Consider the following 26,728-nt stretch of genomic DNA (forward strand, 5'->3'; position numbering starts at 1 on the left):
CGGCGGTCAACGCGCCACACTGTTGAATTTTGATGTTGTTAATCTTTTACATTATATTATTCTAAATTAACCTGACTCTCTAAATATCTCTCTTTCAAAATAAAAGAAAAGCATTTTATATTTATTTTAAAAAAAAAAGAAATCCGTAGAGATTCGAACCCCAGCCAGTAGAGCTGAGAGAATACAATCCAAACGATAGTTACTAGAGCACTACCCGTTATGCCACAATGTACACGAGTAATAAAAGGTGACAATAGTATAGTCTTATACGCGCTTCATATTACGTCATTCTAATCGTTACGTCATAAATTTGCATATTCATGACGTACTTTTGAGGAAACGAATCTAGTTTTAACCTTGCTATTAACCAGAGGGCCGGATAGCTCAGTTGGTAGAGCGTCGTGGAACACGATTATCGTGGGTTCAAACCCCATGCCGGTCGGTGGAAAAGAGTTAAAGCTATGCGAGCTTCTGTGTTTGGGGTTCACAGACTTAAACGTCCCCCTTTCCACCACACATTATGAGGCAATAACATCAAAGCATCTGATGTGTGGTACCCCCAAGGCTGTGAGAGAGCCTTACCGTGCTAGAGGCAAGGGAGCACACCATCATTTTTTTTGGCTTCCCGCCTCTTTCCGATCTCGTAAATTTTATGTTTGGCGCCCTCAATTTTAAGAACACCTAAGTTATGTCAGAAAATTAGGAACAAATAAATAGAAATGTGTAAAGATGCCGATGCCTAGCCTGGCTAGTGTATTCTCTCTATTTATTTAAATACATATGCATTATTGTAATAAATAATTTCACAATTTCTGTGTGAATTATTAACTTTGAACAAACGAACATTATTCCAAACCATGTACTACATTTTACTGTGTTTGATCATGAATAAATGAAATGAATTAAGTGAATAATTGATCATGAGAAATCAAAACAACTGATACAATGAATTACATGATGAACAACAGCAGCCATCCAACCAACCCATTGATTGCTACTCCTATACAAATATTGATCAGTTGGTATGCCGTGCGTTATTATGCAAATGAGTTGGTGCAGGTGTAGTGGGGAAGATGGTATTGTTATTCATTGCGGTCAACACGCCACACTGTTGAATGTTGATATTGTTGATTATTCAAATCTTGTAAGAAAAACTATTTCTCCGGGCGGGAACCTAGCAGATCCCCTCATTTAGTTTGAAAGAAATCCATCTGGAAAAGATCTACACACATGTTCTAGCTATTCCAAATCCATTATAAAAATAATACCATTTATAATGCAAATGGCGAATGTAAAAAAAAACAGACGTTAAGGCGAAATCGCAAAATTATATTTGTTGACAAATGTTATGGACATTTTAATTCACGTTCATTCCCCTGATATAGTATAGTTTAAACTACACACTGTTCTAGCTATTCCAAATCCAGTATAAATTATAATACCATTTATAATGCGATGTAGGCCTAGGCCTAAATGGCGAATGTTAAAAAAACAGACGTTAAGGCGAAACAGTAAAATTATATTTGTTGACAAATTTTATTGAAATTTTAATTCACGACTGCTTTAATCTCACTCTTCCCTGATATAGTGTAGTCAAAACTACTATCACACATGTTCTAGCTATTCTAAATCCACTAAAAAATAATAATACCATTTATAATTTGCAATGTAAATGGCGAATGTTAAAAAAACAGACGTTAATAAGGCGAAATAGTAAAAAGAGCTGTCCCCAATTAAACGGTTCTACTATAATATAAATGTAGGCCTACACTATAATAGCTTATGAGAAGAAAAATTTACTACACAAATGTTATAATGTAAAAGAAAAATACTAGTATCAAGTTTTTTTTTTTAAATAACTTAGGCGCACTTTTAGTAAAAAAAAATGTTGTAAATGTATAGTAGAACCATAGGCATCATATTTTGAAAAATAAAAAATGTCCAAATCATCTAAAATTCTAGTAAATTACCCAATTTTTATACTAAAGATAAATAAATACATATAGAATTATTGTACCAAATTTGAACAAAATTGAAGTTGGTTAAGTATTTTTCCACGATGGTTTTTGAATGATGTTTTTACAGTTTTATTTTATCCAAATAATACTAAATTTCTATCACTAATAAAAATCTAACTTTTCGATATACTGTATTACAATTTTGGAATTAAATACTCTTTTATGAGTGGAACACACTTATGCTATTAAATATTACTTAACTTTTTTTCCCCGTTATTATTTGAAACCTACGCGAAATAATAAGAGAGGACGCTGTTTTACTGGTAATAGATATGGTTATTATGTGTTGTATTCTTCCGCTCGAGTATTCTTTAACCCCACAGACTACATCGCCCAGATAAATAGCGAGATCCTAAATATTTTTGTATTCTTATAATAACTATAGGAAAGATGATTCCATTTTGCTAAAGGAACCTTTAGAAATACAATAGCTTTATTTATTTGCAGTTTATTCAACAAGAAACGGAAACTAAATATCTAAATAAATAAAGTATAGACATAATGAATTAAATTAATAAGTACTTTTAGTACGAGAAAATGTATTATCAATGGGCAAAATGTGTAGCATTGATGCCATAAAAAAATAAATTGACGAGTATCGGTAAATATGTAGGCTTAGCTCGTGGTTCAGTGTAGCGGAGGAAATTCACTTTAGCTGCGTATCCTTATTACCACAACGCGAGAGAAATTGGCCTAACGGGTAGGCCTAGGACTTGTAGTGTGGGGGGCCTAGAAAGTCAAGCAGAGTGCCTCGGCCAACCTACGTTCCCTAGTAGGTAGAATGTTAATTTAGACCAGGCCATTTTTAAATAGGGCTGTATAGCGGAAATAGTTCTGGTGGTTCTACTTATATTTATTTGTATTAAATGATTTACCAAATCCTATACTTATACTACCTTAACATAAGAATTAGTAATAAACTAATAATTACTTCTACGGGAAAATATTTTATATCGACGGGGCAAAAAATATCTGCATTCTTTAAACAATAAGTTGACGAGTCTCAAAAAGTGTGGGCCTGCACGAACCTCCTGCGGGGAAGTTTGATTTCGGCCTAGCCTAGGCCTAGGCCTAGCTGGCCTATCCGTTGTATTGTATTGTATAGCAATACACTTTTTATACTTAGCTAGGCCTAGGCCCCTAGCTAGTAGTTTTTTTATTGGCATGTGGAAGGATGTCTTCGTATCAAATTAGCTTTGGATACAAATTGTTTTTTTTAAGGTAAAGTGGTTGCAACAATAGAATAGGCCTAGGCCTAGGCCTATCATAATAATAGGCCTAGGCCTAGTATTAGCTCTAGGCCTACTAGGCCTATAGTCTATTATAGCTCTAGGCCTAGTTAGGCTAGCTAGGCCTATATGACAGATCTGTTTTCTTCTTCTTTCTTTTATGGGAATGGGTTACAAAAATGTTCTATAGAATTCTATAAAAAAAAATTCTATAGAAGATCTATAGAATTTTCTATAGATTTTCTATAAAGTTTTTTATAGAAACAATCTATAGAAATTCTATGGAAACTCTATGAAAACTCTATGGAAATTCTATAGATATTTCTATGGAAACTCTATGAAAATTCTATGAAAACTCTATGGAAACTCTATAAAAATTCTATGGAAACTCTATAAAAATTCTATGGAAACTCTATAAAAATTCTATGGAAACTCTATAAAAATTCTATAGAATTTCTATGGAAACTCTATAAAAATTCTATGGAAACTCTATAAAAATTCTATGGAAACTCTATAAAAATTCTATAGAATTTCTATGGAAACTCTATAAATATTCTACGAAAACTCTATAAAAATTCTACGGAAACTCTATAAAAATTCTATGGAAACTCTATAAAAATTCTATGGAAACTATAGAAATTCTATAGAAATTCTTTGGAAACTCTATAGAGATTCTATAGAAACTCTATAGAAATTATATAAAGCTCTATAGAAATTCTATGGAGACTCTAAAGAAATTCTATAGAAACTCTGTAAAAACTATAATAGGTCTATAGAAACTTTATAGAAATTATATAAAGCTCCATAGAAATTATATAGAGCTGTATACAAATTCTATAACATTTTCTATAGAACTTTTATGAAAAAGTTTCACTTTTCTATAGAAACCCAACAACTTTCTATAGAAAATGAGTAGCCAAACAATGTTTATTTTCTATGGGTGGTTGAGATCTTCAGCTTGAAATAAATACAAGTCCGCTATTAGACCTTCTTTCATGCGACAGCAAATCGTTTGTTAGGCATAGGCGAAAAGAGTACTGTAATAAAATCTAAAGTCAATTTTTCATCTGTTTCAGTGCGTACTGCAATTTATTGAAATATCAATAAAATATTTAGGATAACAATATAAAAACGAAATTACACATATACACATAAAAATATACTATTATACACTATTAAATATTGTTTTTGCAGTTGAATAACTAGTAGTTGGTTCGGTGTCTTTTATATATATATTCTGGATTGTTTTGGTTGTACCTTGTGGGAAATAGGGATAATATCACTGTAAAAAGATCAAGGTTTTGGATAAATTAAATAACTAATTTAGAATTAAAAATATAAAACTAATAATTACACATCAGCATACACTTTACCGGTCAGTTATGAGTTGGAGTAATGAATAAAAGAATTAATAACAAGGTGCAACAAAATATACAAAACATAAAAACTATTCAGTATCTTCTTTTTGCTGTGGCTCCTGTGCGCTAACCTTCTGTGTTTTTTTCATCTCTTTTACTTTGTTGGCCAATGACTGTCGCAGCAAAAAAACAGCTTTACAGTATAATCTGGTAACGAGATGGCGAGATCTATAAAACAATAGAATAAGGACAGAATTGTTTATTATCATGATATAGGCTTAAAACTTGTTGTTTTTATTTAAGCAATGAAGTAGGTCTTTTCTTTTGAAGGCACAAAACGAATTAAATTCTTAATTAGCTAGGCCTAGCTTCCCTAACCAATCCCAAGTCACCATATGTAGGCCTAGTAGTAGTAGGCCTTACTTTAGCTGGCTTGTTGGCCTGATTCTCATAGGCCTACTACTATTTAGGCCAAAAAGCATAGATTCTTTATTATGTAACTCATATATGGTATGTGTAAGCTAGGTTAATAATACAATACTAATTAACCAACCTTTGGCTAAGACTGTACATGATTCAAAGTATTCATCTTTCTTCAAATAAAATTAGAGGCTAGCTTGCTTGGCTGCTACACAATTAAAATCCTCCCGCCGATTTTCTTCTTGCAGTTGCACCAAGCTATCCCATGAGGCACTGCATGCACGGACCAATCCATTATGGCTTGGAGTAGTGTTTGTTAAAACCAGGGAGGTGTTAATTAACGACTCCCATTAATTAAACAATGAAAAATGATAATAGTTGATGATATACAGTAAGCAAAAGTTGATATAATTCAAATACACAGTATTGATAATTAGTTCATGTTAATATTACAAATGTGTTCTATAGAATTAAATAAAAATATTTTTATAGAATTTATATCAACTATTCTATAGAATTTCTATAGAATGATTCTATAAAATCTCTATTAAAATTCTATAGAGATTTCATAGAGTTTATATAGAAAAGCGTTGTATTGTTTGTCTATATTTTGTCCAAGTTAATTAGATTTTCAACAGTCTATAAAGAAAAATCATATTCCTTTACATGCAAAATTGTAAAAGGTATTATTGTATTGCTATTGGCAAAATCAAAATGTAACCCCCATTAAGCAATAAAAATTATAATAATTGATGATATACAGTAAGCAAAAGTTGATATAATTCAAGTACACAATGATAATTGGTTCATGTTAATATCCCTTACAAATTTGTTCAAATTTTGTCAAATCAAATAAATAGAATTTATATCAAATATTCTATAGAATTTGTTTATAGATTTTCTATAGAATGATTGAATAAAATCTCTATCAAAATTCTATAGAGATTTCATAGAGTTTCTACAGAAAAGTGTTATATTGTTTTTCTGTATTTTGTCCAGATTTTAATTTGATTTTCAACAATCTATAAACTGGTAAAGAAAAATCCTATTCTTTTACATGCAAAATTGCTTATCATATAATTTTTTGTAAGCGATGAAAAAAAAAATTGTTATTGGCAAAATAAAAATGTAATTATCAATCCACTTCATTCCATGATCTTTCAATAATGGTGAGACAATGTATTAATCACATATATAAATTCATAAATAAATTCTATAGAAATTCTATAAAATTATAGGTTCTATAGAAAAAAAGAAACATTCTATAGACACAAAATAAATTCTATAGAATTTGAAATATGTTTCTATAGAAATTTTGTACTTCTATAGAATACCATAGAGCTCTATAAAATGTTCTATAGAACTCTATAGAATTCTATAGAACTTTTTTGTAAGGGAGGCCTAGGCCTAAGGCCTAGCTAGGCTAGTATTATTACTATAAAGGCTATATCGTTAGTCTAGTATCAAGCTAGCCTAGGCCGAAGACCCTATATTCAATTAGGTTTTCTGTTGACAGCTTTCATTCTAAAAACTAGGAAATGTAATTTTGGTTTAAGGTTGATTTTTTTTAGGCCCAGCAGGCTAGCCTACATGCTGGGACCTATCATCCTAGTATTGGCCTAGCCTATTTTATACCAATACCTAATAAATACAGTACAATCTATTCGCATGTCCTATATTAAACACCAAACCAAAGACTATTCAGGGTTATATGTAACAAATACGATGTAAATAGGCCTATATGCTTTTTATAAATCAACTTCAGTTCCAAAAAGTCAATATTTATATAGTTAAAAACAAGGAATATTTAAATAACGCTAACTGTTACGCCGTACACATCTTTTGATCGATTCAATAAGCAATATTTTATAATTCGAGATCTGTGCTGACTTGTCTGTGTTCTTGGGTGATTCTTCAGACAAGACATAAAGTTGTTGGTCACTGTCTGTACGACCTAATAATTAATAATTAATTAAAAAATTAGTAGAATTGTTATTGTTTCTTCAGAAGAAAAAAATCTCAAAATGACCAACAGAAGACGACTGTGTTTTGAAGCATCACATATTAGAAGACAAGACCCAGATGGACATTTACTGTATTCTATTTGAAGGAAAAGGTAATCTTATAATAGGCTTACTAATATTTTATGCAGTGTAGTGAAATTCAGGCATCACTGCATCAGTGGAAAATTCAGAATGTTAACACCAGACCATGATTTACTGGCTAATTGTTAAAAAGTGATATATTGTGATATATGCAGTAGTTATTTGAAAAAAATCATAAATCATTAATTAAAAATACTGTTGCAGCCAATGGCGCAATTGCAGATAATTCTTCTTTTTATAAAAAAAAGTGCAAAAAAGAATTATAAGGCTTCCATTTCAGCAGGGCTTGATTTTTGTTTTTGTTGTGACTAGCCCACTGGGCAAGATAACTTAACTTAATTATATTAAGCCTATAGTTTAAGTAAATGCTAAATTAAATTATAAATAAACAACTATAAAATAAAATTATTTTTAATTTACACTAAAATATGTTTTAATGTTAATAATAAATTAAGTACAAAGTACTGTAAAATATTTCATCCCAATTGTTAATTAACTTAATCAACAGGTAAGTATAATGTTCCCTTAGGTTGCTTTCTTGGATATTGGAGAAGTTACTGTAGAAGGTCCAGCGGTTGTATACATTTCATAATGGCTTCAGTCCTGCTATCGGGATGTTTGGTACTTCAGGACTAACAATTCAGGATAATGTAATTCACCACACAGTTGGAGCAGGTAAGCAATGCCAAAATACTTCTCTTTCCCTTATATAGTAACTTACATTTTAGATTAATCTGCTGTTCTGTCTTTCCTGGTACATATCAAGACCGCTACAATGCTGAGGATATATCGTGGCCAGCAGGTATTGAAATTGAGAGCTCCAGAGATGTCATCCTACAAGACAACACTGTGGTAGGCTCTGAGATGGTGCTGTACCATGTCAGTGGGGAGATTGTGACGTTGAAAGTCAATGGAGCAACAACGAAGGCCATACTTCTTTGCACGGTGTTCATGACGAGGGATGGTCAGAGAGACTGCACACAGATTGCCAATTTCTTCATCTGGAAGAATTGGGATTATGGAGTCTTTTTCCAAATGACTGATCTTGTTCTTGCTGACAACAACATCGGGGTGATGCCATTTGTCATTGAGCCATCTTCTCTTAGTCATGAAGCTGTTGATAAGTATGTGTGAGAATGGACGTTTATAATTGGTACAAGCCTGTTCTTTGATTGCGATGAGTTACAGGTAGGTTCAGTAAGATTTAACATTAAATAGCATGTTACAAACCGAATACTGTATATATGTAAAAATCATAATGAATGAAACAATGTTAATGACGATGAAATAAAAGTGGGAAACCAAAAAAAAAAAAAAAAAGATATAAACAGTTTCAATAAATATGAACATTTTTATTATTCATTTTAAAAGATGTTTTTTTTTTTTCTGTATTTCAATTTTTATTATATTTTCATTTTGGGGAACTCTATTTTGCATTCTGTCAAATAAAATCAATGTATATTTATTATACAGTATATGCATACTTGACTTTCACTCGAAAGGAAATTTGTCAAAGGACTTTCTTACTCTTCTACCTCCTTTTTCTTAACGTGTACTGATAATGCCATTCCATTGTGTAATCAGTTACGTAATTTATAAATTCTGATTAAAATATTACATTTTTCCATTAACATTTTCATGTAAATATTTCGGAATCAACCAGAGAATGCAGGTCAAAGTGCAAAACAGCGTGCACCTCGTCCAGAGAATGGAAATGCTGGATTCGTGTGGGCAAATTTCATGTAATGGTGCTCAATTTTTTCAATTTCATGGTATACATAATTACCCAGCTATTGCTGGAAGCACAAGATTGCAAGGTATGTAAAAGCATGACATAATCTGGTCCTTACTTGGACAAACCTAGTCCTTACTTCGACAAACCAACAACTGCCATTGTTTGAGTTCTATTGCAGGAAACGCATACTCATACTGTTTACACATGAAGCTGAATGCTTATAGGTACAAAGAAGGTAGCAGTCAGAGACAAGAACAGGGTTTACATACATATACCTAATTTAGGGTAAGTACTAATAGTATTTATCCTATATATCTACGGACCGCTTGCATTTATCCAAGTTACGTTATTGTAAATCATTGTGTATCTTTACTTGCTAATTGCATTATTTTCATCAACCTAGTACACTTTCTGTACCTACAATACTTTTCATTTAATCTTAACACTACAGTAAAGTTAAAAAGACCCCCTTCCCTACGTTTTTTAGATCTAATTTAAGGTCACAAACTACAATTAATGTAAAAATAAATATTATATGGTAACTTTTTTGTCTTTAAATGGTTAAAAATGTGAAAAATAAGTTGATTCTAGTAATTTTAGCGGCCCGCTATAAATCCCAAAATGCATTGCGTGCGGATTGATATTTTTGTTTTTCTTCTGTAATTCACCCACTTTTTGATTGATCGTGAGGCCAAAACAAATGGAAGACTCATAAATTTTCACCGAAAGTACCAGGTTTTCCCCATTTTGTATCAACGGAGTCTGGCAAATATAGAAAGACAATTAATGCAGCAACTATACAACGTCAGGCTAGGTATATAACTAGCATACGATATTCGTACGTTACCGATGTTTACCGGCTAGGCCTACAAAACTCAGCCTAGCTAGGCTAGACCTAAAGACTGCCCACGAGAGGTCATTCGCCGCGAGCTACATAGGTAGTGCATTGTTTCTCACTTTTTATCATAATTTACCATAAAACGTACATTTAAGACAAGGAATGACCTTGTTTAATGTTTTTAAAGTAATATATATGTATTATTTTTACAAAACGTCACAAATTGAAGGGAAGGGGTCTTTAATCCTTCTGAGTGCGTGGAGATGGATTGTGATGCATTTAAGAATGCAATGATCAGAGACGAAGATGGTGGAATTCTAGTAGGATCACGGCCTGGTTATGTTATTCCTGATTCTGCATACGAGTGGGACAGAGATCCGAGACGTGGACTTAGAATTATAGGATTATAGAATTTCAAACATGATGGTTACAGACATCAATGGTAGTAAAATCTTTTATCTAATCTGCTCTTTTCATTAAGGTATCATTGGTACAGAAGACTGCATATGGCATGAATCTTGGCAGGCTTTTGAATGCTATGACTACGATTACGCTATGTTGATTATTGAAAGTCTTGATCCTGACACAAGAATTACGACGTCTTCACCAATCGTCATTGTGTCTAACGGTTATGTTGATTTGATCAATGGACCACAAGATCACGGCTGGTGTCATGGGTACACATGTCAAGAGCGCATCAGCACATTTATGTCTATCGTTGCAATTGGAGAGACTTATGAGATGTTTATGAGAGTTCAACGAATCCTCAAACGTTATGACTTCATTTCCTGAACACAGCTCCAGATCAGAAAATAGTTGTCGGCATCTGGTATACCAATCCTCAACGCTTAGATGTGTACCATCAAGGTCACTATGTCATGCCAAATAACAGGCAGCTGGATGGAGATATGTTCATATGGGTTCCAGAAGATCCAAATAGACCAGACGATCAGTTCATGACTCCAGCATTTATGGCGAGAACTATTTTGATCGCGATTGGCAGACTCTTTGGATACTTATACGTGGTAGTGACCCAATTGACATCATCACTACACCGGTTATAATGGTTGACGTTGGTGTGGCTTCTGTTGATGTTGATGACTTCTATGAAGAAGATCTTGTTAACAATCTTGCCAGTTTGGTATATATAATACAGTAAGTAAATAGCTTTCTTTAACCATATTAAAGTATCACATAATCTATCCAGATTTCTTCTTTTTTCAGTTTTATATGTTTAGAAATGAGTTGAATTTTATTTCATTGCCTATTCTTTTAATATCTAAACAATAATTAACATTTCTTCCTTACAGGCAATTCAACCCTAGAACATGATGAGTTAGTTAACCTTCAAGCAGAAATTGTTAATGCAGCACAAACCGGTACTTTGTACGAGAGTCTTGAAGTTGAGGTTATTAGCAATGACCGATCCTTCTCCCCCAGCCGAAGACCCAACAAGGGGTGTGAGAGCAACAAATACAACAGGAGGTCCAAGTACAGGCAATAAAACGTAAGTCACATTTAAGAAGTAATGAGTTGAAGTAGAGTTTTCTGTAGAGTTACTGTTGTAAAGAACTGGCTTGTATCGTCTTGTCCAAAGTCTTAAATTGTATTCTCATGTGTGGCTTGTAACGAACATAACCATAATGCCTATATCATTACAAAACAACATAACTAATTGGTTCACAGGTATTCTGAGAAGCAAGCTGAAGAAGAGGCATCTAGTGACCCAGGAGTAGAAATCATCTATCAATTCTCAAGCACAATGAGTATACGTTTACAACGGCTGATGCTATTTGAGATTCAACCTTGCATCTCTATATTGGATACCAGTGTAGATTTAACACAATTCTTTCTAAACTCCAATATAGGCTATCAAGCTGTGGTAATACACCATAGGTTTGATACAAATATTCTACGAAAAAAAAGGAATTATTCAATGATTTTTACATCCATGGAAAATGCCCAGGAGTATCTGATGCAGAGCTCGTCAGCAACAACACTGTAGATATAATCCATGGCTGGGCCAACTTCACTGATCTTGCCATTAATCTGTCAGGAAGTGGTTACTTCTTTAAATTCAGCATTGTTTATTCCAACTCATCCACGCTAGAAGGTATCAACTCAACAGAGTTTTCTGTCATTGAGGGTGTTTTCCACATATCAATCGCAGATCAACACTAAAAGTTGTTGAGAAATTTGATGTTCAGTTTAATCTAATTGAAGATTTTACAATGGATATTGCAGAACATCTGGATTCCAAGGTTGGTGATTTTTTAATTAATTATAAGTCATTTTCAAATTGTCAATGCAGTTTTTCTCTCTAATTAACCATCCATCTTCTATTTAATACTGCATTATAATTCTAAAATCACCATCAATTGTAGACTAGTGTATCCAATCTAAGAGCAACTTCTTTTTGAAGACTACAGTCCATTTCAAATTTTCAATGCAGGTCTCCCTCTATTTAACCCACTACCTTCTATTAATACTTCCCCCTACCCCAATTTTAAAAGCATCTTCAATTGTAGACTACCGTATCCACTCTAAGAGCAACAAACGTTACTGTTACCATGAATAGGTATAATAAGTTCAATTTATCCACGGAGGCCCAGATCAACACAGGGTTGCTCTTCCCAGCTTCTCGAACTTCACTAAATTCTTATTGGATGCTACACACACAGATCCTCTCAATTTAAGATGCAGGCGAGCATGTTCATACATGCATATACATACTGTACATTAATTAAACAAATATCCAGTCAAATGTGTGTACAACAGGGTCATTGTTTAGAAATTGAGCAACGCATTGCTTTTTCAACCTTTGACATCCATTGACAGTTTTCATTTGAGCACCCACAGAGAAGGTACCTTAAGTTAAAATGTCAGACTATGCGAATGAATCTAAGGAAGAAGAGTGCTAGCAGTGGATCTAATCAACTATTGTAAGTATTAAGCCTAAGAAATAAATATTTAGAATAATTATTCTTTGTGTTGAAGTATACAGTGCCAGTAACTACTGTTTATGTGTACACTAAACTGTTTGCCAGTCCAAACTTCTAGCATTCTCTTTATTTGCCTTCTTTCCTTCTTTGGAAACTTAAGATTATATAATCGTTGGGAAAACTAACATTATCAGCTCTATCACTCATTATTTCTGGTCATTAATGGTGATGATTTTTATATTTTTAATTAATAAACAATTTATTGAATCATGGCAATGATTGTTATTAGATTGAGAGAAAATAATTATAAATAGACCACCATGGTTCCTTAGGCAGGATGCTTTACTCTCATTGCCTTATTCTTCGGATGAGATGTAAAGCCGTTGGTCCTGTGTACTTAACAGTGCACATTAAAGAACGTGGTACACTGTTTGAAAAAAGTAGGGGATTGTCTCCCGGTGTGCTGATCTGGTAGGCGCTGCACTGCTGGCTGTCGAGGGTCCGTGGAGGGCCTAATCCGAATTTCCTCAGTTTCCAGTAAAGCTTGAGGACCAGAATAATACATTATAATAACACAGGTTGTGTTAAAATACTTCTATAAAGGAACATTCTTACATTGGAAAGTGTTAGTTCTGTAATTGTAACTTTTTTTTCCCTGAGGTTTTTGTCTGGCACTTATTCATTCGATAGTGACACTTATTTATTTGTTTCAGATTATTATGAGCCACATTATTCAGTTGCTTTCTTGGATATTGGAGAAGTTACTGTAGAAAGTCCATCGTTTGTACGTGAATATACATTTCATAATGGCTTCAGTCCTGCTATCTGGATGCAATTCAGGATAATGTAATTCACCACACAGTTGGAGCAGGTAAGCAATACCAAAATACTTCTCTTTTCCTTATATAGTAACTTACATTTTAGATTTTAGACAACAACATTGGGGTGATGCCATTTGTCATTGGGCCATCTTCTCTTAGTCATGAAGCTGTTGATAAGTATGTGTGAGAATGTAGTCATCGTTTATAATTGGTACAAGCCTGTTCTTTGATTGCGATGAGTTACAGGTAGGTTCAGTAAGAATATAAACATTTGTAGCATGTTACAAACTGAATACTGTAATTAAGCAATTATGATGAATTAGATTAGATAATGTATAAATGTAAAAATCATGATGAATGGAACAATGTTAATGACGATGAAATAAAAGTGGGAAACCCAAAAAAGACACAAAAAAAAGATATAAACATTTTCAATAAATATGAACATTTTTATTATTCATTTTAAAAGATTTTATTTCTGTTTTTCAAATGTTATTATTTTGTCAGTTTGGGGAACTATATTTTGCATTCTGTCAAATAAAATCAATGTATAGATATTATATATGCATACTTGACTTTCATAAGGAAATTTGTCAAAGGACTTTCTTACTCTTCTACCTTCTTTTTCTTAACGTGTACTGATAATGCCATTCCATTGTGTAATCAGTCACGTAATTTATAAATTCTGATTAAAATATTACATTTTCCCATTAACATTTTCATGTAAGTATTTCAGAATCAACCGGAGAATGCAGGTCAAAGTGCAAAACAATGGAAATGCTGGATACGTGAGGGCAAATTTCATGTCTGGTGATAATGGTGCTCCATTTTTTCCATTTCATGGTATACATAATTACCCAGCTATTGCTGGAAACACAAGATTGCAAGGTATGTAAAAGCATGACATAATCTGGTCCTTACTTGGACAAACCTAGTCCTTACTTGGACAAACCAGTTGAGTTCTATTGCAGGAAACGCATACTCATACTGTTTACACATGAAGCTGAATGCTTATTTGGATAACATAAAATTGCCATTGTATCCAAGTTATCACCACTGTAATGTTGAGGTTGTCCCTTAGTACTGTTTTATCATAAAATATGTCTTTAATATCGGAATACATTTTTGGTGAAACTTACCAAATGAATATATTTCAACATACTTATTTATTTACAAATAAAGGTATTTTGCTCTTTCTTATCAATAGATGTCACATTCGCTCATTTTGATACTGCGTGTAAGAAAGATCATTACGCTACTATGACCAATCCATCAAATGATGATGGTATCCACCCAATGTCCGCTGTAGGTACTGTACAAAGAAGGTAACAGTCAGAGACAAGAACAGGGTTTACATACATATACCTAATTTAGGGTAAGTACTAATAGTATTTATCCTATATATCTACGGACCACTTGCATTTATCCAAGTTACGTAAATGTAAATCATTGTGTATCCTTACTTGCTAGTTGCATTATTTTCATCAACCTAGTACACTTACCTACAATACTTTTTGTAATGTACCGATTTACAATACAAATAAGTGAGAGAGAGACAAGTTCTGTTATAGTTGAAAGCTAGCACTGAAGTGTTTATTCTTTATTCTACATCTACTATATATAATAACAATATCGGTAATGGGTAATTAATCTGTCAAGGTGGAATGTTTAGTGGTCTCAGCAGAGGGGTCTACTTTAGCCATTAGTGACCATTAAGTAGCCAGGGTTATATAGAAGTGGGTTAACATAATATATATGGTAACAGGTGAAGGAAGTATAAATAATTGGTAGCAAGTAATATTAATCAAGTTCAATACATTACATTCCCTCCCTTCTATTATAAACAATTCTAAGCTACTTTAAATGTATATGGTATAATGCACTGTATAAAGTAAAACATAAGATCAACATTTTAAATTGTCCAGTAATAATGTCCATAAAAGTTTCTATATTTCAGTTATTAAAAATGTCCATATCTTTCCGGCGGTTTTCTATCGCGAGTAAGGTATACTCTTCGCTGAGCAGTAATAGACTGTGCTTCGACAGTCGATTGTGATGTTTCCACTGTTCAGATTTGGATTAATGAGCATTGGAGGTAATTGTGGAGGATCATCTTTGTTTGTAAGCTGTTTATCCTGAGTTTGAACAGGCCTATAACGCTTCCTGATATGGTCGGCATGACGACGACAAACTCGTCCATCTTCTAGTTTTGTCTTGAATGAGATGCGACCGGATTTTAATATTATTGTTCCGGGTAACCATTTCAGATTTTGTCCTCTAAAGTTCTTTATATACACCTACTCTCCTTCTGCAAAAGTGCATTCTTTGCATGACGATCATGGGCTAATTTCTGTTTTTCAAGTTGAGTGATAACACGATCTGCTTGATAAGGGTGTAAAAGATCAAAATGCGTTTTCAATTTTCGGCCATTCAGTAATTCTGCTGGTGTTTTGCCAGTTGTGCTATGAGGTGTATTTCTATATTTAAATAGGAATCTTGAATTGTTTTTTTTTTTAACTTTATTTGGTAATCAAGGTTAAAAAACAATAAAATATAATACATAGAAAATAGAAAAACAATTGCACGGAAAAAACAGGCCTTGATTACAAGGAATGCCAAGAAAAGTTAAAAACTTATTTCCACTTGGGTCCTAAAAACAAGAAACTGATAACAAGAACATACAAATTACAACATAAGAATCTTGCGACTTTTGTTTCGATATATCCATCTTTCGTACGTTTCATTGTTTCTTTAAATGTGCGTACAGCACGTTCCGCAAGACCATTCGATGATGGGTGATATGGGGCTGTTAAAGAATGTCTTATTCCATTTCGCTTTACGAATGTATGAAATTCATCACTGGTGAAACATGTTCCATTGTCGGATACTATTTTATCTGGCAATCCATGCGATGCAAATATAAGCCTGAGCTTATCCACTGTGGTATTTGTCGTTGAGGAATTTACCGGAATTACCTCAAGCCATTTTGAGTATGCATCGTATTAAAAACATTTTTCCAATAAATGGTCCAGCACAGTCGATATTTAATCGTGACCATGGTCTATTTGGCCAATTCCATGGGTGCAATGGTGCTTTAGGTGGTAAAGTTTGATTGGATTGGCATGTATCGCACTGCTTTGATATGTCTTTGTCCATATTAGGCCACCATAACGAATCCCGGGCAAAACTTTTCATTCTGACAATTCCAGTATGACCGTCATGTAGTGCTTGTAGCAACTGTTTTCTACCAGGCTGTGGAACAACAATTCTATTTTCCCACAAAATACATCCATCTTGTGTAGAGAGTTCTCTTTGTCAGATCCATCCAATATGGTTGCAAGTTTTCAATTTTTGGATTAGTATTGGGCCAACCCTTTTCAATGTAGTAAAGAACTCGAGAAAGTGTTGGATCTTTAACCGTCCAACCTTTAATATCTGCTGTGGAAACTGGAGATTGGTTCATTGGCTCCATCAATAGAACAGTTTCGGCAGGTTGTGGAATTGATTCTGGTTTTCCTGGCAATGGTAATCTGCTTAAGGCATCCGCATTGGCATGGGACTTTGTCAGTTTGAATCTTAATGTATATTTGTATGTACCTAATTTCAGTGCCCAACGTTGGATTCTAGCTGATGCTTGGCTGGGCACAAGTCTGTCCTCATTAATAAGACCCAGCAATGGCTTATGGTCTGTTACCAATGTGAAATGTCTACCATAAATGTAAGACTGAAATCGCGTTACCCCGAAAACGCATGCCAAACCTTCTTTCTCAATTTGCGAATACTTTTTTTCCGCTTCTGCAAGTGTTCTAGATGCAAATGCGATTGGTCTTCCTGTACCGTCACTTTGTCGATGTGCTAACACAGCCCCAATTCCATATTGAGATGCATCACACGATAATATTATTTCCTTTTTTGGATCATAATGTGCAAGTACTCTGCAGGAAAGTAGCAATTCCTTTGATTTATCAAAAGTAGATTGTTCTAAATTTGTCCAGTTCAAAGCTTTATCCTTACGAAGTAAGGCATATAACAGAGCAATTAAGTGTGTTGGATAAGTTTGGTAAAAACTTCATAATAAGATAATAATCCCAAATAAGCTCTCAGTTCTGTCAAGTTTTGAGACGCTGGAGCATCTTTAATTGCTCTCACTTTGGCGTTTGTGGGATGCAATCCCTCTTTGTCGATCAGGTGTCCCAAATAACCAACAGATTTAACCATAAAAACACACTTACTCTTTTTTAGACGAAGTCCAGCATCTGCCAGTCGCTTTAGGACGGTTTCAAGAGTTTCGAAATGCTCAAAGTCATTCTTTCCTGTAATTAATATTATCGTCCAGGTATACTGTAACACCTTTAACTCCTTGTAATAGTCCTTCCATGACATGCTGGAAAATCGCTGGTGCTGAAGAGACTCCAAACGGCAACCGTGTATATTGTAAAGTCCCTTTTGAGTGTTGATTACAACATATTTTCGAGAATCTTTATCCAAGAGTAATTGTTGGTACGCTTGTGACATAATATGTCCAATTTAGTAAATTTTTCTTCGGGGCAAAGGATACTGATCAACTTTGGCTGCTTTATTTACAGTAATTTTGTAGTCACCACAGATCCTAATGGTAGATTTATCTGCCTTAAGTACCGGAACTATTGGTGCAGCCCAGTCTGAAAACTGTATAGGTTCAATAATGCCTTCTCGTTGTAAGCGATCAAGTTAGTCATCTACTTTCTGTCGCAAAGCATACGGAACATTTCTGGCTTTGCAAAATTTTGGCATTGTCTCTTTATCAACATACATTTTTGCTTCAGTACCCTTAAGGGTACCTAGTTCATCTTTAAATATTTCTTGGTATTTACCAAGCAGTGAACTTAAATCTAATTGGTTTATTACCTTGATTTGTTGCCAGTCCAACTTTATAAACTGAAGCCAGTCTCGACCAATTAGGGTAGGTCCATCTGTTCGCACAATCGTTAACGGTAATATTGTAGTAGTACTCTGGTATGTAACTTCAGCATTAATTTTACCCAAAACATCCATTATTTGTCCAGTGTACGTACGTAGCTTAACTGACGAAGGTTCAAGTTTTCTTTCAATAATTGCCTAAATTTCGTCTGCGACATTATTGATACCGAGGCTCCTGTGTCAATTTCCATTTCAGTATCCAAACCCTCTAACAGTATCTTAACTTTCATAGGTGGAGGACTAGACGTGGTCTTTATTCCAAATAATTCTTCATACATTTCTGTAGCTATGTTGCTTGGTTCATCGCTTGGCTCATCTGCCACAACATTTTTAACTGTTTGGGGCTTCCCCTTCTTTTTGCTAAGACAAACAGATTGAATGTGTCCTACCTTGTTACAATAATGGCAAGTTGTTTGCTTAAAATAACATTTGTCTGGCAAATGGTTATTCTTTCCACAGCGAAAACATGGTTTCGACTTCTTATTTGTATTTGACATAACTAGTTTTTATGGCTTCATAAGATTATGTTAACACAATATATGTGCATAAATTGCAATATTATAGCATAATTATCGAATTTTTTTGCCATTTTTCGAAATAATTCCTTTTTTCCCCCGCATTGAAATTTTCAAAATTTCGACCCTTTTATTTGTTTACATAACTAGTTACTATGGCTCTATAAGATGATGTTAACACAATATATATACATAAATGACAATATAATAGCATAATTATTGGATATTAAAAAGTGAACATTTGCAAATTTTCGAAAAATTCTTTCGGTCCCCAGCAGTGAAATTTTCGAAAAATGGCCAAATACTTACCCTTTTATTTTTTGACTTAACTAGTTTTTATGTCTCCATAAGATGATGTTAACACAATATATGTGCATAAATTGCAATATTATAGCATACTTATTGAATTTTAAAAAGAAGAAAATTTGGCAATTTTTCTAAAAAATTCCTTTGGTCCCCCGCAGTGAATTTTTCGAAAAATGTCAAAATTTAGACCTTTTTATTTTTTTACACAACTAGTTACTATGGCTTTATAAGATGATGTTACCATAATATATGTGCATAAATGGCAATATTATAGCATAATTCTTTAAGTTTAAAAAGTGGAAATTTTGGACATTTTTTGAACAATTCCGTAAATTTTGACTTCTTTTTGTAAGCAATTTTGTTTACATTTTCAACTGCAGCTGCAGAGGTTGGCTGCGCCAGATCTCTTACATTTCTTGTTGCAGTTTCGATGCTAGTTGCAATTTCAACAGCTTTTTCCAGTGTCAGTGCTTTTTCTGCCAAAAGACCAAATTCCGTGATTACGGACGCCAAAAACTAGATGATCTCGTAACATTGTATTGAGCGAGGCTCCAAAGTTACAGAATTCTGCCATCGATCGAAGCGATGCCATAAATTCAGGCACTGTTTCATTATCACGTCGAAAGCGTGAGTTGAATTTGTATCGCTGTACAATTTCACTAGGCACATGGACTGTGATGCCCATTCATAGCTGTTACCAGCTCATCGAATGTTTTATCCTTGGGTTTTTCTGGTGTAACCAAATTTCGTAAAAGCTTATAAGATGATGGGCCAATAACTGTTAACAGTGTTGCTTGTTTCTTCTCCTCTGTAGTAATTTCTTTTGCCTTGAAATACAAGTTACTTACTTACTTATTTGTTTTCATAGCTATCCCCAATATTGGGGACATTTCGCCGTCATTGACATTATGTTGACATAGCACAACTTTTCTTAATTTTATGAGAGACGTTAATTTTGATGAGAAGGTCATGGAACACTAATTAATTTTAAAAACAACTAAAAACCTGGGACCTGTAACCCTGACGGGTACTCTCCCTCCGGGTCAAAGGGATCCCGAAACTCATCGGTGGGCAGGGGCGCTCATCTCCCTGTTCAGGACTATTCCTGATGATTACCCAACCTATTTACATTTAAAATTAAAATCAAACATCAAGACATAACTTAATCAACTTAATGACTACTGGACATAGTAGTTATTGTCTTCTATAAAAGATGCTGGAAGCACTTCCTTATATAGTCTTCTTCTTCTGTCTGTTGTTCTTCTTCTTCCTCAGACTCTAGTCTAAAGTCTAAACGCTCAACAAACTGTGACCAATCTTCCCTTCCTTCAATAAATTCTTCAATTTTGCCAATAAGGGCCATTCTCGTCGCCACTGTAGTGTAATGTACCGATTTACAATACAAATAAGTGAGAGAGAGACAAGTTCTGTTATAGTTGAAAGCTAGCACTGAAGTGTTTATTCTTTATTCTACATTTACTATATATTATAATAACAATATCGGTAATGGGTAATTAATCTGTCAAGGTGGAATGTTTAGTGGTCTAAGCAGAGGGTCTACTTTAGCCATTAGTGACCATTAAGTAGCCAGGGTTATATAGAAGTGGGTTAACATAATATATATGGTAACAGGTGAAGGAAGTTTAAATAATTGGTAGCAAGTAATATTAATCAAGTTCAATACATTACACTTTTCATTTAATCTTAACAGTAAAGTTAATCTTTCTGATTGCGTGGAGATGGATTGTGATGCATTTAAGAAAGCAATGATCAGAGATGAAGATGGTGGAATTCTAGGAGGATCACGGCCTGGTTATGTTATTCCTGATTCTCCATACGAGTGGGATAGAGATCCGAGACGTGGACTTAAAATTCCTTATGATGAAAAATGTCCACATAAAGGTTGGTTGTCTGCTTTAATGTTGAATTTTAGCTTTTGTAAACTGTGATTCTTCCCTAAATCTTTCCTCCTATTAAAGTTGCACTCTTGAAACAAGACCAGTCCATTCACCGAAAATTTTTACGGATATGTACAGGAAGATTATTCCATAAGGTTGATGCTCTATAGTTAAACATTCTCTTTCCATAAATATTGTTCCATGCTGGAACATTTAGAGTTTTTGTTGATTGACTTCTTGTATTTTTTGTGTGAAAAGTGTCCATAAATTTGAATAGATTTGTTAAATAAGATGGTGCTAAACCCTGTAGGCATTTAAATAGCATAATTAATAAATCATTTTCCCATCTGTCATGGACACTCTTCCATTTTAGTGAGGACATCAATTCTGTTATAGGGGTGTACATATCAGCATAAAGAATGATTCTAGCTACTCTATTTTGAAGTACTTGAAGACGATTAACAAGTTCTAAGTTACAATTTGACCAAACATTACTACAGTAATCAAAACAAGGTAATACTATTGCATTAGCAAGTAGTCTTAAAGCAAAATTTGGAATATAATATCTTAATCTACGAATAATACCGATACGTTGTGATACTCTAGAAGCTACTTGTTCAACATGCTGTTTCCATGACATAAGTGAATCAAATGTAAGTCCAAGATATTTAAAATTGTCAACTCTTTCGACATCATTGCCATTAATAGAAAGAGAAATATGGGTTCCAGAAGATCCAAACGATCAGTTCATGCCAACTCCTGACTCCAGCATTTATGGCGAGAACTATTTTGATCGCGATTGGCAGACTCTTTGGATACTTATACGTGGTAGTGACCCAATTGACATCATCACTACACCGGTTATAATGGTTGACTTTGGTGTGGCTCCTGTTGATGTTTTCTATGAAGAAGATCTTGTTAACAATCTTGCCAGTTTGGTATATATAATAAGTAAATAGCTTTCTTTAACCATATTAAAGTATCACATAATCTATCCAGATTTCTTCTTTTTTCAGTTTCATATGTTTAGAAATGAGTTGAATTTTATTTAATTACCTATTCTTTTAATATGTAAACAATAATTAATATTTTTTCCTTACAGGCAATTCAACCCTTGAACATGATGAGTTAGTTAACCTTCAAGCAGAAATTGTTAATGCAGCACAAACCGGTACTTTGTACGAGAGTCTTGAAGTTGAGGTTATTAGCAATGACCGATCCTTCTCCCCCAGCTGAAGACCCAACAAGGGGTGTGAGAGCAACAAATACAACAGGAGGTCCAAGTACAGGCAATGAAACGTAAGTCACATTTTAAGAAGTAATGAGTTGAAGTAGAGTTTTCTGTAGAGTTACTGTAGTATAGAACTGGCTTGTATCGTCTTGTCCAAAGTCTTAAATTGTATTCTCATGTGTGGCGTGCAACAAACATAACCATAATGCCTATATCATTACAAACCAACATAACTAATTGGTTCACAGGTATTCTGAGAAGCAAGCTGAAGAAGAGGCATCTAGTGACCAAGGAGTAGAAATCATCTATCAATTCCAAAGCACAATGAGTATACGTTTAAGGCTGATGCTATAGAGAACCATCCATTTGAGGTTCAGCCTTGCATCTCTATATTGGATACCAGTGTAGGTTTTAACACAATTCTTTCTAAACTCCAATATACTGTAGGCTATCAAGCTTTGGTAATACACCATAGGTTTGATACAAATATTCTACGAAAAAAAGGAATTATTCAATGATTTTTTGATTTTTTCAGGCTGAAATTGTGCAAAATCTGGGACATTCTTCACATCCATGGAAAATGCCCAGGAGTATCTGATGCAGAGCTCGTCAACAACAACACTGTAGATATAATCCATGGCTGGGCCAATCTGTCGGGAAGTGGTTACTTCTTTGAATTCAGCATTGTTTATTCCAACTCATCCACGCTAGAAGGTATCAACTCAACAGAGTTTTCTGTCATTGAGGGTGTTTTCCACATATCAATCGCAGATCAACAGTAAAAGTTTTGGAGAAATTTAATGTTCAGTTTAATCTAATTGAAGATTTTACAACGGATATTGCAGAACATCTGGATTCCAAGGTTGGTGATTTTTTAATTAATTATAAGTCATTTTCAAATTGTCAATGCAGTTCTCTCTCTAATTAACCATCCATCTTCTATTTAATACTGCATTATAATTCAAAAATCACCATCAATTGTAGACTAGTGATGTATCCAATCTAAGAGCAACTTCTTTTTGAAGACTACAGTCCATTTCAAATATTCAATGCAGGTCTCCCTCTATTTAACCCACTACCTTCTATTAATACTTCCCCTACCCCAATTTTAAAAGCATCTTCAATTGTAGACTATTGTATCCACTCTAAGAGCAACTTATGTTGAAGACTAGCCAAAAGTACCTACAAGTCGACACTCCCATAAAAATCCAATTACAGACTACTTTCAAATTTGATTTCATCGGCTGTATAAATCGCCTCAAATTAAAGACAAGCCAATAGCCAAGGACATATCAACCTTGAAGAATTATAATGCAATTGCTGTAGTTGCGGGTGAAAACGATTTAAACACGGCACATCTTTTTAAAAAAAAAATAGGCATTGTTGCTGGTACAATGCAAACTTCACTCTCACAAAGCATAAACACCTTAAAAACCAGAATCTCGCCAAAACCTAGATTATCTCAAAATATTTCCTGCCCTTTATATAGTCCGTACAGCTTATTACCCACACAGTACATATCTTTTACTTACCTGTTCTGCCAGTAGGTAATTGAAAAATCAGCAAATTTTGTCAAATTAACAAGTGGCAACACTTGTACAGGTAAGAAGAATAAGAAAAACTTATTTTATTGTGTTTTTCTATAGGAGATAACCCAGAAGCCTAGAAGTAGAAATGAATACTTTTACAGGTAAGCTTTAATATAGTTTATAAACAAAGTATGTAAAATGAGAATACTTCTTTTGCTAATAGAAGAGACAATTCCAGAGTGCCATAAAATCAAGACCATATATTTGTTGTTTTAAACATGGAAAAAAATTTTATGGTAGATCTTAAGTTCTTCAATGCAATCCGTGCAATCAAAGTACTTAATGTACAGATAGATATTAGAAATATATTAAATTGTTAACTTTTCTTTTATTATTGATCAGCAGATGAAACTTTTAAAGAAGAAGAAAACATCACAGGTAAGCTTATAAAACATTACTAATAAAAATCTATACCAGCTGGTGCTGAGGTGAGGTGAAATTAAGATTGACTCTTTCTATGAAGTTCTTTTTTAGTGTTAAAATTAATTAATCCATGTCCCATTTTCCATTCCAATCTGTCCCTGTGTCATAAGAAATGTTTAAGAGTTGTGCAACTGTAGATGCCGGAAATGGCACTTATCAGACACAAATTAGATTTTCGTAAACATTACATTCTTAACATTTTATTGTTGTTTATCAGCAGATGATGCTGATAGTTATGGACAACTAGAAATTGCCACAACATCAGGTAAGTCTACTACAATATTAGCAGCAAAACATTTGAAAACACAAATGTACAATGTATCAAGAACGAAAATGTATAAAATATTAATGTTATAAATTGTTTTTGTTTACTACTATAGGAGATGACCTATACAACCATGACGATCTCACAGGTAAGTTTATATTTAAAAAGGTTCGTTATTCACATGCCAAAGAGCATTCAATTGGTTAAAGAGCAGTGCATATATATGATTAGACTGGGTTCCAGCCCGTAAATAGTAAAGATAAATAATTTGGCACATATGGTATGATAACCTACGTCATTCTTATCGGATATTTGCGGGCATGCAAATCGATTTCTTCACATATTTCCCCAGTGCGTAAATCTGAGTATTATATTATACGTATAAAACGCCATATGTGCCAAAATTTACGGGCTGGAACACAGTCTAATATAGGATGGATGTCTGAGGTTGTCATATGTATCTGTAGGCCTATACTTCTGTATTTAAGCATTTTAATTGGAATATTGTTGAACATTAAAGGGAAAGAGATCAATATAGTGTTATTTTTGAACAAGTACAGTACTACAGTAGTTATAAAATACGGGCCGGTTGTTGGTCGCAAATATTCAATTTCTCGATTCCAAGTGGATAGCTGTTATGTGACATCAAAATAGGACAAATTTAGGACAAATACATCTGTAAGAGATGATAGAATAATTGCATTTTTGTTTTTCTCATTTTGCAGGCAAGAAAGAGGTAGCGAAATTGTTGACATCAAATCCTGGATTCTCAATTCAAAATTGGATAATTATAAGGATGAAAGTTAAGAATGAAAAAATGATGCTGATGAGTTTTTGATTTTAAAAGGTTTGAAAATAGATATAACATAACGTATGTTAACGTTCTGATTGATATACTTGTTTTTAATAGTGTTACCATATCAATTTGTCAGGCTGTTGCACCTAAGGGCGCGTTTATACAACACGCTATTACACGCATATTCAACACGCCTACGAGAAGTGTGTTCTATAACATCGAAGAGATTCCGTGTAATGAGATTTTAATTGCAAAAAAGGCTACTTGGCTGAATCCTAACATTTTGTGGATTCCCGGTTGCTGTTATTATTATAAATAATAGTGTAATTTGATATTTGGGCTACAATAGTCTATAGATTATAGCATGGATTAATTAGTTTAAACTAATTGATACATGGTTATATACTACAAGTTGATCAATTTGGAAATGTTTGCAATATTAAAAGTGTAATTTGATATTTGGGCTACAATAGTCTATAGCATGTATTAATTAGTTTAAACTAATTGATTCCGTAAATCTTCTAATTGTAACCCTGGGTTATTATTTTTTGATTGTTTTTTAGGGTGGGTTACTATTAGAAGTGGGGGGGGGGGGAAGGGGGATTCCTATTGGAGTAGTGGGTTATTATTACTAATCTTAAATTAGGCACCTGTAAATAGTAAGGCACCTGAAAATAGTAACCCACCCCAACTTTTCCGGTCAGCAAATCATAGAAAAATAATAAAACAGTACGAATAAATAAATTTCTTTGAACTTTATTTTATAAACTCAAAAACACTCAGTCCTCCCGAGATCAACATGCATTATCTCCTTATTTTCAAAATATTGCTGCATAATAAACAACCAGTCTTAATGTCATTTTTTCAATAGTTTTTGTGACTCTAATAATAACCTCCCCCATGGGTTACTAGTAGTAGTAGTGGGTTATTATTATAGATTGACTTATAAGTTGGGTTACTACTAGAAGGGGGGTTACTATTAGAGTGTGGGTTACTATTAGAATTGACGGTACATGGTATAATACAAGCTGATCAATTTGGAAATGTTTACAATATTAAAGTGTAATTTATTAAGTTATTCAGTGATTAAATATTTCAAAGTATTTCAGCTAGAATGTCAATGTTTCTAATTTATTTTTCTTTACATTATGATCATTTATTTATACAAAAAAATCATCACATATAAGACAAGAACAATTGTCCTGTAATTGATCCTGCTGGAGATAGATTTCATACATGTAAAAAACGTCAAATGTTTTTTAAAAAATTACCGGTATGAA

General features: G+C 33.6%; 1 protein-coding gene across 1 annotated transcript; it reads left to right on the forward strand.

Annotated features, from left to right (window-relative positions):
• The first annotated feature begins 12,439 nt into the window (after positions 1 to 12,439).
• LOC144852399 (fibrocystin-like) lies at positions 12,440 to 14,795 on the forward strand. Its single transcript, XM_078710184.1, has 4 exons — positions 12,440 to 12,645; positions 13,359 to 13,516; positions 14,195 to 14,354; positions 14,674 to 14,795. The coding sequence occupies exons 3-4, from the start codon at positions 14,216 to 14,218 to the stop codon at positions 14,793 to 14,795; spliced, it is 261 nt and encodes an 86-aa protein (XP_078566310.1). The 5' UTR covers positions 12,440 to 12,645; positions 13,359 to 13,516; positions 14,195 to 14,215.
• Positions 14,796 to 26,728: the final 11,933 nt, after the last annotated feature.

The sequence above is a fragment of the Antedon bifida genome, chromosome 9 (genome assembly GCF_963402885.1).
Source record: "Antedon bifida chromosome 9, ecAntBifi1.1, whole genome shotgun sequence".
NCBI classification, from domain to species: Eukaryota; Metazoa; Echinodermata; class Crinoidea; order Comatulida; family Antedonidae; genus Antedon; species Antedon bifida.

Excerpts from the sequence above, each read along its gene's own strand:
- LOC144852399 (XM_078710184.1), top strand. The coding sequence starts at position 14,216 with ATGCAGGTCAAAGTGCAAAACAATGGAAATGCTGGATACGTGAGGGCA. Across the intron at positions 14,355-14,673 it reads TGGAAACACAAGATTGCAAG|ATGTCACATTCGCTCATTTT; the intron begins GTATGTAAAAGC and ends TCTTATCAATAG.